General features: G+C 37.6%; 1 protein-coding gene across 7 annotated transcripts in view; it reads left to right on the plus strand.

The window, feature by feature from the left end:
• The window catches only part of TRDN (triadin), a 306,540-nt gene extending 291,145 nt beyond the window's left edge, over positions 1-15,395 (plus strand). For 5 of the 7 annotated variants that reach the window (XM_064486726.1, XM_064486728.1, XM_064486730.1 and 2 more), the window contains 3 exons: positions 5,291-5,329; positions 7,041-7,079; positions 10,066-12,464. In XM_064486726.1, coding sequence (XP_064342796.1) covers positions 5,291-5,329; positions 7,041-7,079; positions 10,066-10,205 — 218 coding nt within the window. In that variant the 3' untranslated portion in view covers positions 10,206-12,464. Of the gene's footprint in view, positions 1-5,290; positions 5,330-7,040; positions 7,080-10,065; positions 12,465-15,366 lie in introns of those variants that run through there. The other 2 variants (XM_064486727.1, XM_064486731.1) reach the window with 2 other exon arrangements.
• Positions 15,396-15,599: the final 204 nt, after the last annotated feature.

A 15,599-nucleotide genomic window follows, 5' to 3' on the forward strand; every position in this document is an offset into this window, starting at 1 on the left:
CAATATTACTGCAGACACAAGGTGATGCAGTGAATTAGATGGAACAAGAAGAGTGAAGAATACAAAAATCCATGCTAAGTGACTTTTGTGTCTGTACCTAAGGAGCCCAGATGTTTACCTATGAGTATTTCTTGAAACTGCACAAATCAGAATAGACTTCTAGTAGAAATAAACATGCAGTAACTGCTGGTACACACACATGCATTATTTAGGTAGGTTTTGCTTATTTATCCTGTTTGCTAAGAGTATGCAGAGCAGACTGGGCACTACGCAGGAAACTATTATCCGTAAAAATAAGAAAAATAAATTTAACGCTCTATGCCGTCAATGCTGATTCTTTAAAATTGTCCTTGTCTCCAAATAGCAATCACTTTTCACATTTTCTTTTCTTTTCACCCACCACTACCCTCCCAAGATTTATCACTCCATGCTCCTCCTTGACCGCATCCTTTCTTGCCTTCTCTGATTCTTGCTCCCTCAGTCCCTCATCTTCAGTTCTCATTCTGAGAGATCCTCTTCCCTCTGCTCACAGACATCTTCAGACAATTCCCTTGTATAAAATGAAATGTCCCTGACCCTTTCTGTTCCTGAAGCTCTTGTGCTTTTGTTCTGCTTTCATTTACAACCACACTATTTTTTTTATTGAAGTATAGTCAGTTTACAATGTTATGTCAATTTCTGGTGTACAGCGTGATGTTTCAGTCATACATGAACATACATATACTTGTTTTCATATTCTTTTTCATTATAGCTTACTACAAAATATTGAATATCATTCCCTGTGCTATACCGAAGAAACTTGTTGTTTATCTGTTTTATATATAGCAGTGTGTATCTGCACATCTCCCAATTTATTCCTTCCCACTACCTTTCCTCCCCAGTAACCATAAGTTTGTTTTTCCTGTCTATGAGTCTGTACAACCACACTTCTGAACTAAGTTTCCCACCAATTCTTTGTCACCTCTTCAGGATTTAACCCCATGCAGTCTGAATATTAACCCTGACACTTCCCTGAAATAGTGCTCTAATGGCTCAACCCAGACTTCCAAACTGCAAAGCTTAGCTACCTTCTCTCACTTCTCCCCCATTCTCAACCTCTGCGATGCATTCAGCATTGTTGGTCTCCATGCAGACAAAGACATACCACCTGAACCTTTCTGAAATCCATCTTGCTTTCTCTTTTTGATCCATGGCTGGAAATCAGGCTTGAAGCTCAGCAACAACTTTCAGGCAAAGGACAGAAAGAACTGGATTGTATTTTTTTTTTTTTAGTACATTCTACTTGATCACAAAATAACACCACACACACACACACACATTTAGGTGTTGGAATTGGCACTTATGTGAGATGAGGCAGATTGTGAAATTGGAAAAAGGATAAATTCTCGGTTAATGAGAAGACACAAACACCACTTAAAAATACAAAACCTAGGCCTGTCTATCATGATCGTTTATTGTTTTCATAAACTAATAGCTCTTAAAGAACCCTTGTGTCAGTGGCTCCAATTCAGTGAGTACAAAGAGTTGTGCAAAAGCCAGACTTTAACATCAACATGTTTAAAATATCGAAAAGGGAGCCGCGCAGACAAGAACTCCTATCTGCTCAGTGACTCTGTTATGGTGGACGAGTCTGCTTTGGATGGGAGGACCCACTGGTACTTACATTCCTTTGGAATCCAAGTTTCTATGTAAGTACAGGATGGGGTCTACAGTCTGAAAGTCAAGACAGTATATTTCTAGTTTTCATTGTTTGGAACATGATTGCTGAATTTCTTATAGTGATTTGATTAATAGAACAGATTTTACACTTTCCTCTTGCATTGTCATTACCATTTCCAAAGACAATTAGGTAACTCTTCTATTCATCCCCCTGAAGGAGAACAGACTGTTGGAAGAGCAGAGGAACATGCTTAGAGGAACTCTGTTTCATCTCTGCTCTGCACAAGTGTGTGGCTCGTGCAGAACTCAAGCCTGTCCGAGACTGCCTGCTGGCAAACACTTGGTAGGCAATGGAGCACGTAGGTTAGAGCAGAGGTTACTGAGTTTAGGAGGCCATTCTTTAGCGGTAAAATGGCGTCGTGGTTAACAACACGGCCTCTGGAGCTGAATGCCTGTGTCTGAATCCTGATTTCCCCACTTACTGGCTCTGGGACCTTAACTTCCCAGGCTTCAATGATCCCTTCTGTAAAATGGGAATAGTAATAGTACCCTCCTCACAGGTTTGCTGAAGAAGGGGAATGTGTTACTACTTGTGCTCGGAACAGTGGCTGGCACATTGCAGGTGTGCTCTTTTTGAAATAAATGTAAGTCCTCACTCAAGTGGCTCTGATCCCAGATTGGGGTCCATGCTCTCGCCCTGCCACTCACTCGTTTTTATGACCTTGGGCAGCACTTAACCCCTCTCTGCTCCATCGATAAAGGAGATTTAAAATAAGAGCACCCACCTTATAGTGGCGTCGTCAGGACTGAATATGCTAACATATGTGAAATGACTTCATAAGACCTAGCAGGTGGTAAGTGCTAAGAAGTACTAACTTAGTGCCATCATTAAAAGTGATGTCTCAGCTCTCCCGGTTTTGTCCTTTAACTCAATGCATATCACTTCTAAAGTTTTCCAGACATCTTGCCTTCTGTCTTGCTTCCTGTTAGACATTTGCAATTTCAGGATGAGTCAACACCGCAACTGAACTCATAAAAAAGTAAACTTCATGATCCCTGGCTACTGAGTGCCTCTCAGGTTTTCCTCATTGCTGGAAATGGTACCACTATCTTCTCCAAACTCAAATAATGCGTGACGTTATCCCTCGTTGTCTTAATCTCTTGCATTCACATGTACTCAATTCTATTCAATTCTACTTGCAAAGCTGCCTTTATGCTCAACTCCTTCAGTGACTCCTAGTTGCAGAAATCATGGTTTCTATGTTGACTATTAAAATGCATTCCTAGTTTCTTTGAATCCATTCTCTCATGTTCTAGTCTTATTATTCTTACTAAGCACATCTAAACTACTATTTCTCTCTTGAACAACCTTCACTTGCCGGGACATTAAGTAGAGACTACTCAGCCTGACCTACGAAGACCTTCCCCATGATAATCTAATCCAACCTTTCCAGGTGTGGTTCTCCTGCCCTCCTCAGCATTCCCTGTGCTCCTCTCTTAGCCTCTGTCCTTTGCTGGATCTAGTCTTTATTCATATGGCTGTCTTCTCTTTAAACTTGCCATCTCTTTTAGTCAAAGTTCCCTCAATATTACACAGCCCATTTCAAATTAGACTTCCTATATAAAACATTTTCCTCCGACTACCCTTCTCAAAAAAGCAAGTCACTCCTTAAAATTCCCTTGGCATAGTTTGATACTTATTTTATAATAATGACTGTACCTATTCAGAGTCAAGTCATTTATCCAAACCATCACTTGCTCAATCAAGCCAGAAGGTTCAAGAGAAAATCGACTGTAGTGCCTGACTCCTATTTTTTTTTTGAACAGTGACAATTGCAGAATTATCCCGAGTTCAGTACATTTCTGTTACTGTTAAGTTGCTTCTACAGAGATTGCATTTCTACAGCAACTGCCCTAGGCCTGCACTTTACCTCGTTCCTCTGTTCTCCTGGTTAGCCTGAGCAACTGACGTTCTCACCAGCTTGTAACACCTGTAGCTTGTTCACTCTGGGTCAGAATACAGAATTTGGGGAAGAGAAGCTAAGGTTTTTATTTCATCCATGTTTATTTCCCCGGGGGTAACAAATAAATCCAGAGAATAGGTGCCTTGGTTTTAAGTGGCTATTATCTACAAAAATAAAATGTCTATTCCTGGCATACAGGGACTTTGCATCATTTTAGTTCTGTAAACATCCTACATGGAAATTAGCAGATTTTTATGACACAATTAAATGTAGTTATTATTTGATTCTAAGAACTCTGAAATTATTTTTTAAAATTAGATATTAAGTTACTTCAAAATAGCATGTAATCATTTATACCTTTCCTTTATTTATACCTGTTGATGGGGCAGTTTAAGAACATGGTCACTTAATCCAGTATTTAATTGAGTTAAAACTGTATAAATATTTTTAAAACTAATCAGGTTGGAACTTTAATAATTCACCATTAAAATGCTAGTTATTTTGTTTCTTTTTCCCATTTTGTTCTTTTACATAACAACATCTCCTCCTAAAGGTCACATTTCTTTCCTGTTAGAGAAAATTTGCATGCTGACCTATTTTATCCCTTTTCTATTTATTTATGAACAGCTGATATGGAAAATCTGAATAATTAATACAAAACGGACCCTCTTTCTGATCGTTACCAGTGCTAAAAAGTTGATATAAAAATTTAAAGATCATCTAATTATATTGTGTTTGAATTATCTCTGACTTAAAATTACTGCCACATTATTCCACTGTGTACCTTTTAAGTAGAGTGCACAAAAGACAAACAATATACACACTGCACCTTATGTCATCGTTTATGTATCCAAACTTCCGTTCAACCTTCTATGTCTTTCTTTTTTTTTCTTTTTTTTTCACTTTTTAAAAAAGTATTTTTATTGAGTTATAGCCATTTTACAATGTTGTGTCAAATTCCAGTGTAGAGCACAGTTTTTCAGTTATTCATGAACATACATATATTCATTGTCACATTTTTTTTATTGTGAGCTGCCATAAGAGCTTGTATATATTTCCCTGTGCTATACAGTATAATCTTGTTTATCTATATTCTGCATATGCCTGTCAGTATCTACAAATTTTGAACTCCCAGTCCGTCCCTTCCCACCTCCTGCCCCCTTGGCAACCACAATGTCTTTCAATTGTCTTTACAATTGTCAGAAGTCAGTCAGCTAATAAAATATGTGGGTGGGCCAATCCTCTTGATCGACTATATGTGTATGAATTTATTTACCTCAAATTCCCTAAATTCCCAAAGTGACTGTGGTTTGGGGAAGCAGTTTTAGGAGTCAGAGGAGGAGAAGCATGTTTGGGAGGGTCACAGAAGTCCCTCCTCACCCTAAGCCAGCCTCTGCTGGCCTGCTGACCACAGTCCCAGCACAGAATCTGTCTCCTCCCCACCCTCTATCCGAATCAGAGCAGTTGCCTTATTTGTCAGAAAGCTCTTGTTTGTAGAGAAACTAGATGCTGAGTTTAGAGATTAGGAGATCCTCTATCTCTTAAAGACTTTTAAATACAATGGGATTTGTATTTAAAATCCCATTGTATTTAAAAGTATTTGTATTTCCCCTTGGGAAATCTGGGAACCAGATCATGAATTGATATGTCTTGTCTCTACTCTCTAGGAGATTCTGAAGATGTACCAGCTTCGAAGACAGCTAAAGGTGAGCTTGTTATCTTCAGTTCACTGTGAGTTTTCTCTTAAGGCTGTAATATTTCATTTGTCTGTTTTATTTAACTACTCTTGATTTAGTTCTCAGCTTTACCTAGGCAAAGTTTTGATGGTAGGCTTATTTTTTAAAACAAACAGCTTTTGTACATTATTTGGAAAAAAGTATATATATCCATATTTGAAGGCAATAATTGGACACTGATTTAGTTACAAGCAATTATTAAGTGCATTTGTTGGCCAATCTGCTTACAAGAGTAAAATTTCAAAATTGTCATTTCACCAAGGACTACAGGGATGTTATTTGATGGCAGGAGGACCATATAAATGTTTAAATATGAAACTGATGTATGTTTAGTAAGAAAAATTGAGATAACTCACATATACTAGCAGCAATAGCATAGAGAAAAGAAGGAAGGAGGAAGGGAAGGAAAGAAGGGAGGAAGGAAGGAAGGAAGGAAGGAATGAAGGAGGGAGGGAAGGCCTCAAACCTCAGAAAAATTCACTACAACCAGATACATGATCTTAGGCGAGTATTTCCAGGACTAAATTTCTTCATCTCTATTGTAATGTTTTCAGCTAATTTAATTTAATGCATTTTTCCCTGAAGGATGTCTTGGCTTCCTAGTTTGGCTTGTTATATGACAGATATTTTCTGTTCTACTTCTAAACTTGCCTGTGGACAATGAGAGTTTGCCTAGAAGACGTTCTTGTCATCAAAATATAAGTTCTGTGGCAGTGCCTGGAATTAATTAACAGTGTGGAAAATAGTGCTCTGAGAAAAGACACCCGAGAATAGGTTCCTGATTCTTATGAAACGATTTACACTTGCCTTAAGGTATTTTTTGAATACTAAACTTTTAGGTTTTTTTTTTTAGTGAATTATTAAGAACAGTAACTCTTAATTTGTTGTTTACTTCTAGACGATAGCTTCTCAAACTATTTTATACACAAATCGTTGGGCAATTTTGCTAAAATGAAATAAGTCAGGATTGGGGGACCAAGAACCAGGTTTATATGTCTCCCGAGTGATGCTGAAATTACTGGTCCATAGAGCACACTTTGAGAAGGAAAATTCTTGAACTCATTTAGAATTTGATGAAATCTAAAATCTAGCTTTAGGTGGAACACACACACACACACACACACACACACACACACACACTCTCACACACATACGTATACTTACAGCTTAACATTTCAGAGTTTACAGCAAACCCTGTGAAAGTTCATCTATGGGCACCAGTAAAGAACTTCTAACCTAGGGAAAGGAGTTCTTGTGAGGGTTATGTCCCTCACAAATTTAAAGTTATTTTGACTAAAATGTTTGTTTTGTAGCTAGATTCCATCCTTACCATATTATAACTGAGCATCAAAGACCTCTTCTAAGAAATGAGTGGGTGTCAGCTAGCCCTCCATTAACATCCAACACATCAGGACCAGTTTCTAGCTGAATAACTGCCTGTAGCATTTCCCATTCTTTTCTTTAATTGCCTCCTCTTCAATTACTCGCTTTTACCTACTAAATTTTATAGTGAAAGACTGAACAGAATCTGAATATGAACCTAGAACATATTATAAGTAGGGCAAATAGCTCCTGTTTCTTTCATATTGTGCACCTTTTTAAGACATTTTCAGTTCCCTATCTATTTGTGTAACAGCTGTGAATGTACAAGTTATTTACCTTCATACTTTTTGTCCACTAGAAGAAGCTGAAGACGTGCCTTCCACAAAGAAGCAAAAAAGTAAGTTTTTGGAAAAAAGATTAAAACTAAGGCATTCTGTATTAAAAATGCTACATATAAATTGAAGCTTTAGACTCTTTCAAGAAGACCAGTATTAGAAGAAAAAGACTTTTAGCATAGACATGAAGAACATTAAAGTAGGTCACTTATATTTCAAAGAGAAGTCCTTCACTTTTTGTGTCAGGAAAAAAGGCACATATTTGGAAGAATTACAAAGTAATGACTGAAGTGGCATTTATTGTAAACCATTCTACCCAGCTCTGATCCTGACCACTCTCACAGAATCTGTGCTTAAATATGTGTTACTGTCTGCTTTATAAAAAGAAAACTGAAGTGATATGCTGAAATTTTTTTATATCAAAAAGAAAAAAATGTAGAAATAGGTCTCAGCAATTCAATTGCTTAGAAACTCACTTCAAAAATTGAAAGTTCTTTTTGATTTTTCTCAATATATGGCAGGCTCTTAGTATTCAATCTTTGGGAGCATTGATTTTAGAATGAAATCAATATTCATATGTGGTTATAAAATCCAGTGTCCAAGATTCTCATTATTCCAGTACTTCCAAATTAGACTTCTTTTTTTCAGATGGTAAAGCAATACCTCTTGGATTCACATATGCATAAGAGTCATTGCTGGACAGACTAAAGGAAGCAATTTTTGAAATGGGTATAACAGAAGTTTGCTCCATATAATGCTCTTAAAGTAAAGAATAGACACTTATCTGAGGAAATGATGTCAGTAAAGTTCTCTGGGTTCTGAAGTGTTTCTTAAACGTGTTTCTTAAACTTATTTCTGAAGGAAATTACAAAAATGCCCTCTACAATAGTGAATGCTTCCTATTCAGTAGTAATACTTGATTAATTGAACAAATATTAAGTGCCTACTATGTTCTAAGCACAGTAGTCCCAGTTTAGATGCTCATTATAACCCTTCTTATAATCGGGTTGTATGAAATATAGGGAAATAAGCAGTCTTAACAGTACTTTTACATATTGTTGCAAAATTGATGGTCAATCTGAGCATGGATTTCTCCTTTATATAGCAATGCTTTCCCAATTGTTAACCTACTTATAACAATTTGTGGCTATATCACACAATAGTTGACATCTCTTATTTCATAAATATTAAAATGTAACACGACAGCTGGATTATAGTAATGTCAATTTTCTGGTTGGGATATCATAGTATAGTTTTGCATAGATGTCACCACTGGGGAAAACTAGGTGAAGGATATATTGGCTCTTTCTGCATTCTTTCTTACTATTGCATGTGGCTCTACAATTATCTCGAAATAAAAAGTTTAATTAAAAACAAGTACATAAGACTAACCACTATATATAAAAATAGAGAACAAAAAGTTCCCACTGTGTAGCACAGGGAGCAATATTCAATATCTTGTAGTAACCTATAGTGAAAAAGAATATGAAATGGAGTACGTGTACGTGCAGGTATGTCTGAAACATCATGCTGCATGCCGGAAATTGATGCAGCATTGTAAACTGATGATACTTCAATTAAAAAATAATAAGTAAATAAGTAAAACAATGCAATTTTTTAGTAAAAAATATCAAATATTTTAAATTCATCTGGGGGACTTACTGTAGCTAAACAATATTTTCTATTTTCGTCTTACTATAGAGCAATTCTGTACTTTATAGTAAGATATTCATGAGCCTTTTGTATAACTTTAACATTTGCAGCTATAATGATATTTTCATTGATAACCTATCCAACGTGTATAAAATAAATGTGTCAGAACAGCACCCGCGTCTGAGAGGGTTCAGCTGGAAGGCAGCCTGCTGTTGGTGGGCTCTTCTCCTTTTGGTGCTGGTGCAGCCATTCCCCCTTAAGGCAGGCCCTTTTTTATTGCCTGTCCACCCCTCAAGTTCCTACAATCTTGGGGGTTAGGGGCAGCTTGTGTTATTGACTCTGTTTGAGGCTAGGACAAAATAGAAAATAATTCTGGATGAGATGGAGAAGAACTAAATTTCAGATTTTTCTGAACTCCTTTCATCACTGAGAACCCAGTGATTAAGGTCAGCTGACACCACGGCTGATCAAAGCAGAATGACCCCTTGTCGCTTCCCTCAGCTTCCTCTACCCACACTTTGCTTTATGCTACTTCCTGAGCCCTTGGGCTCATATGGATTTGGCCAGTTTCCTATTCCATGTACCACTAGCTGCAATTGTCAATCTCTTTCTGCCATCTGCAAAAGTCTGTGGCTGGTTGACAGAGCACAAACGAGTAGAATGGACGACGCTGAAGAGTCAGTCAGGGCCCAGGATTGTGTGGAGGGGCTCAGCTCGCCATCGCTTAACAGAGCTGCCCCCTGGGAGTCCCGGCTTACTGGCCCAGAGCTCATGCTGTATCCAGCGTGCACACTGCCTCTCTAGGCTGCAACTCCTTTCCTGGGCTGCTGTCTGCTCCGACCACAGAGCTGCTACCTGGAGATGCTGCCCTAAAGAGTAACTGAGCCAGCTCGGGAGAGTGCTTGCCTCCAGAGTAAATGGCAGGACTTCAGAAACCGCAAAGTTCTCTGTGGAGTTATAAACACACACACACACACACACACACACACACACACACACACACACACACACACACACACTTCAGTTACTTTGTATATTGACAAACTCCTGTTTTGAAACCTGTTCTTACGTAACAGCTTTTCTGAAGACTCTGCACATTAGTAGACTCCTAGAAACTAAGCACTTTGACTTTCTATGCCAGGCTTTTTTTATTAGCATTTTATTAAGGGCTTATTATGTGCCAAGAAGGATTTCAAGTGATTCACATATATTAACTTACTTAATTTCCACACCATTTCTATGAGGGTTTTGTTTTTGTCTTGATTTTACACGTGAGAAACTTGCTGGTCATTGCCGAGGTCCCTGACTGCGAACCCATGTCCGCGCGCATCGTGCTGTACTTGCCTCGCTGTGCTTTACCTCTGTTCCTGATCACATTCATGCTCTACTCCTTAGGCCCCATCAGTTTCTTCCAATGTGTCTACTTGGATGGATACAATGGCTACGGATTTCAGTTTCCTGTCACTCCTGCACACAGCCCTGGAGAGAGCTCTGGCCAGCCAGGTTCTCCAGGACAGAAACAACAAAGACCGTAGATACATGTGCATGACCCTTCAAGGACTTTAACTTTGAAAATAGGATCCTCTGTTTGTCCACAGTGGCACAGGCAGTTGAAATCATATAGTATGGGGAATTTCTTTAAAAATATTTTACTCTTCTGCCTGGTGTAGAGAGAAAGGGCAGGCAAGGGGATTGAATGATAAGCAGACAAGATGAAGAGTCTGGCAGTCAAGAATCTGTCATTTGTTTGTTGCTGGGTGTGAGAGCTTATATTTTTCTATTTCCACTCACTGTAGAGTTGTTCGCAAATGAATTTAAAGTTTACTTAATAATAGTCTTTTAAACATAACTGACACAACTACAAACTGAAATTCCTGGCTTCAGTTAGATATTTATTTTTAAGTGAAAATATAGACTATGCTTTAAGTTTAAAGGGTATAGGAGCTTATATAAATGCTGCTCTTTTGCACCATGTGGGTATCTAAACTCAGTTTACCCAATAAGTTAGTGTTTAATGGTTTAATTTTATTTCTGCCTATCTCTATTTTAGTTGTGACTATGCTCTGAAAATGGGTAACAGTTGCACCAAAGAATATTATTAAGTTCTTTGTGATGCTCTTTCAGAGCTCAAAATATCTCTGAACTTTTTAGACATGACACGATGGAGTAGAAATGTTTGATGAATCTTCTCTCTAAGATTTGTCTTGAATTACAATGAGGACATTCGCTCCAGTGGAAATACACCATCCAATTAGGCAAGTCTGGTGAATCATTTGTTTAAATATAAGCAAATGAGATGTAGAATTTTCAGATTTCTCCAGACTGTGCCCTAATGAAAATGTCACCTGGGTGAAATTTTAGATCAATCACTTAATTTGGGTGACAGATACAAAAGTATTTTCGTTTCACTTTAATAGGATCATTCTACGGAGGTAAACAGGTTTTATTTCTCAAAATGGAAAAATATGAATGTCATCAAAGTGGAAGGAATGCATTTTAACCATAAGTGCTTCATAAGACGTCTTACTTGTTTTTTTAGTTAATTGGTTACCAGCGCCAATGAAATGGATGACAATCTCACTTACTTGACGATGCATCACTGGGAATGACTATTAGTTTTACCATCCTTTTGTCTCCCAGTGATATAAACACTTGTGTTTTTTTTTTTTTTACCACATTTTTCTATCGACTCTAAAAGTCATGTCACTGTGACCTTTATCATGTTTACAGTTGCAATTCAACTTATGACACATTAACTCAGGAAATAAATTGAGTTATTCTTTCTGGCTTTGTAAGTATCTTCAGCAAAGTCTGAATTGCCAGAGCCAACACTAGCCAAGTGTTTTATTTTCAAGGACTGCAACTAAGTTCTTTACGTCCAAGATACAGAACACCGTTTTACTAAAATGTCATTGGGCTAGGGCATCCATAATATGTGCATTATTAATAATGGATTTTCAGTGACTTTCATGAAAATTTAGTCTTGGCCACAGGCTGGTGGACCTAACTCACACCACAAGAGCCAATGGTACAATGAGCCAAGATTAATGACACTCCTTATGGTGGGGCCTGAAAGTGTATAACTTCAGTACTGACCAGATGGTACCATCTTGCAAAGCCCCTTCATGTAGCAATGAGAGTTTGTGGGCAGGCAGTTATTACTCACCTGTTCCTCCAGCATGTCCAACTTAATTACTGAAGGAATAGAGAGGAAATACGATAGCTTTTTTCAATTTCATAGAAAAGAATGGTCTATCCATTAATTCTTTTCATTCAATGACTATTTATTGAGCATTTACTCTTTCTAGGGCACTGTGTTAGGCACTGGACTGTGTAAGAAAAATAGAGAGAAATTCTATTCCCAGTGCCATCCTGACACAATATGTGGCCTTGGAAAATTTGCTAAGCACACTGTGCTTCTGTCCCTCTATGTAAAGTAGCAATTTCAAGGCAAACAACTTGATGCTTCACAGGCGTACTGTGGAGACTGATAGAACATCTTAATACAAACATGACATCAAAATTACTTTCTGAAATAGTACTTTTGGATGTGGCACAACTTTTGCCTGAGTGCTTTCCTCCGTTGTGTTACTGTTTCTTTCACTCTCATGAAAACTATTTGATTAAAAAAATGACAGTTTATTGTGATTAGAATTAGACAAACCAATTATGATGTAAACAATATTGATAATAATTGCTAAAGTTACCTGCTTAAAGTTACAATGATAATAGCACATGAAAAATGTTAACTGAACTCTCATCTGTTCATACGGTTCCATCAAATAAAGTATTTCTAGCCCTTTCATGTTTGTGCTTTACATTTTAAAATGAAAAGATCAATGGTTGGTTAAAAGTCTTTGTCTTTAATAGTATTCAGTCACAATTCATGTCCTATTGGTTATGAACATGTAAGTATTTAGTAATTGTTTTAGTTCTTCATTTTGTCCAGTTGGTATGAGCTAGCCACCCGAACCCTTGACTTTCCCCTACACTTTATCTCCTCTTAATAGATGAAGGTCTATAGAAAATAACTACCTACCTGAGGTTTTTAATTTATGTTTAGTTTTCATAAAGCCTAATGAATCATCATTCAAATTGGGCAAGATTTTTTTTGAATAATTCCCATGAAAAATGCCAGTATATTGTTCTTTTCTGGTATATCCCTGTCAAAACTTCTCATGGAAATATTTTGGAAACTAAAATTGTATTGAGGGGCTCAGATTATTTCTTTGAGTTATTTTACTGGAAAAAGGTGAAGAGAATAACCAATATTACTACTGATAGAAAACTCAGGGATCATCTAGCCCAACCAGCGCATACAGAAAATGAACTTATTCCCTAGAGAAAGGCATAAATTTACCCAAAGTCACCAATTGTGTCAAAGCCGGGCCTAGAACCTTAGTCTGCTGGATCACAAATGCCCTTAACTAGGTATCAGGATGTTATTACAAGTGTTGGCTAACTTATCCAGCATCTCAAAATTCATTTTCTGAATTACAATCAGTATTAGAAATGTAATCCTATATGGAAAGACTACATGACAGCCGACAAGAATCTTAAGAGCAAATTTCGTTCACTTGCTTTAGAGAGAAAGAAGCTGAATCTTGGAGATGTTACATGACATGCCAAAGGGTCACACTGCTAGCTAGTAACAGAACTAGACTGAGAACTAGAATCTTCTGTTTTCTAATCCACCGCATATCCCCCACCCCGTGTGACTCCATATAACATCTCCACCGCCATGAGCTGCCTCTGTGATTTACACACTCATTAAGACATGGAAAGTTGGCACAACTTTAAAGGAACTGGCCTCCTGAGAACACAGTTTGCTCTGCTCCTTTCAAGCCTGTGCACTGCTACCCTGTACCTTTTCCCCTCATTAATCATATGCATCCATAAAACATTCAGAAATTCCTGTGGATGCTTTCCTTTGTGAATAAAAATAAACAGCTTTATTTCCCCCACACTATTTGACTGTAAAAAAAAAAAACGTGAGTCACTGAATGACCCCAAATATTTGCCCCAAATAAAAAGAAAACAGAAAACAACTCTCTTTAAATTCATCACAACTCATCCATCAATGCAAGTTAACAAAATAACCATGTGCTTACGAAAATGTTTAGACACTAAAGGAAAGCTCAGAATAAATGATGACGTGAATTAGTGCATATTTGTGTTTAAGAGTCATACCAATTCTAGAAGAAGCACGTTAACAGAGTAATAGCAAAGAAGGAAACCCATGGTTTCTCACACAGCTCTATTCAGCTCCAGGCCGTGTGTCCTCTCCAAGATCACGATTCTTGTGTCAGTGCTCCATGTTGAACCTTTATCAGGAACTAGCTGCTTGCATCAGGCCTTGAGTGCTGTTTTACTTTTTCCCTCGTACTACAGCCAGTTTTCTTAAGTAACTTAAGAAGAGCTCAGGAGTGTATTCTGTATCTCTGAGTAGAGTTTCCAGGCCAGATGTGTTTTTAGGACAAGTGTGCTGTGCTGGAGAGCCCCGTGGTCTAAGGTCCTCACACCCCAGGTCAGATTCTAATTCTAAGAGTATTTGTGGTCATTCATCTCCTTTGTCCCTCAGTTCTTCATCTCTAAATAAAAATAAATGTTCCTACGGCATAAGGACATTCATCCTTACTGAGGAAAGTTATGGGAAAGTACCTTGTAAAGTGATGTTGTTGTCAAGACCTTTCCAGTTCCCTCTGGTTCTGTTTTTAAGTGGTCCAGCTATGCTCTGAACTGGAAACCTAGTGGTGCTATGTGGCATGAGCCAAAGAAGCAAATGAAAGCCAGACCTGAATGAGCCAAGCACAAAAATGGGAAAATCACCACTGGCAAAAACAATTTTGCTTTTAAAAAAAGCCACTGCTTTGTATCATTTTAATAGAGTTGCTATAAATCAGTGACAGCAGAATATCCTTCAAACCACAAGATGAGAACCCATAGAACTTGTAAGATATCTGTGGAAAAGTGGTGCTCTCAGTGGTTAGCTGAGGTGACTCATATACCCCAGACACTACCGTAGAATTGAACATCTGTTAGAAGGTCTGAAAGTGTTTCAGCAATGTAAGTTAGTGAAGGCAGTGTCAAAATAAATACTGCTGCATCTTAAAACATTTAACACATGTCTTGGCTTAGGGAAATGGTCTCTCATACTAAGAACTCAATGGCAAATTATTTGTATATTTGTATGTATTTGATACCATCATAGACAGAATTGGGATTATATGAATGGAAGGTGCACTCTTTACAAAGGAGGCAATATTTTATAGAAAAGACAAGGCAATTCTGAAGTCCAGCAATTTTGAGGAACAACTGTGGCAAGTAAATAATGTAATTATTTTCATCTTTGAAATATCTGAGTATGGAAAAGTATTTTTAAAACTGGGAATGTATTAACTTTGTTCAGAGTCAAAACGGTATTAAAGGTAATACATGGAAAGTGTCATCTCACCCCATCCTTGTTGCTTCAGTTCCTGATCCACTCCTTTACTTCCTACAGCTGATCACATTTACAGATTCCTGTGTATCATCCTATTAAAATCTAAATGTGAACAAATACATGTTCTCATGTTGTTACTTTTCTTGCACAAACATTACGGATCATAAGCATTGTTCTGTACCTTACTTCTTCACTTAATGTATCTTTATATGTTTATACCAGTACATACGGAGCTTCCCTATTTATATTGACAGATGAAGGTAGATAGACGTAACTCATGCACACATCCTGAGTGGGGAGCTAGAAGCATCTATGAAACCACCACTTTGGACAAGATATAGAACATTAACAGCACTGCAGAAGCCTCATTCATGCCTCACCCAGCTAATATCCCCTGGATAACCATTATTCTAACTTTATCATCAAATAAGTGTTTTAACTGTTTTGACCTTCATATAAATGAAATCAGAAATGATTGGTTACATTA

This window comes from Camelus dromedarius, chromosome 6 (assembly GCF_036321535.1).
Source record: "Camelus dromedarius isolate mCamDro1 chromosome 6, mCamDro1.pat, whole genome shotgun sequence".
Classification (NCBI taxonomy): domain Eukaryota; kingdom Metazoa; phylum Chordata; class Mammalia; order Artiodactyla; family Camelidae; genus Camelus; species Camelus dromedarius.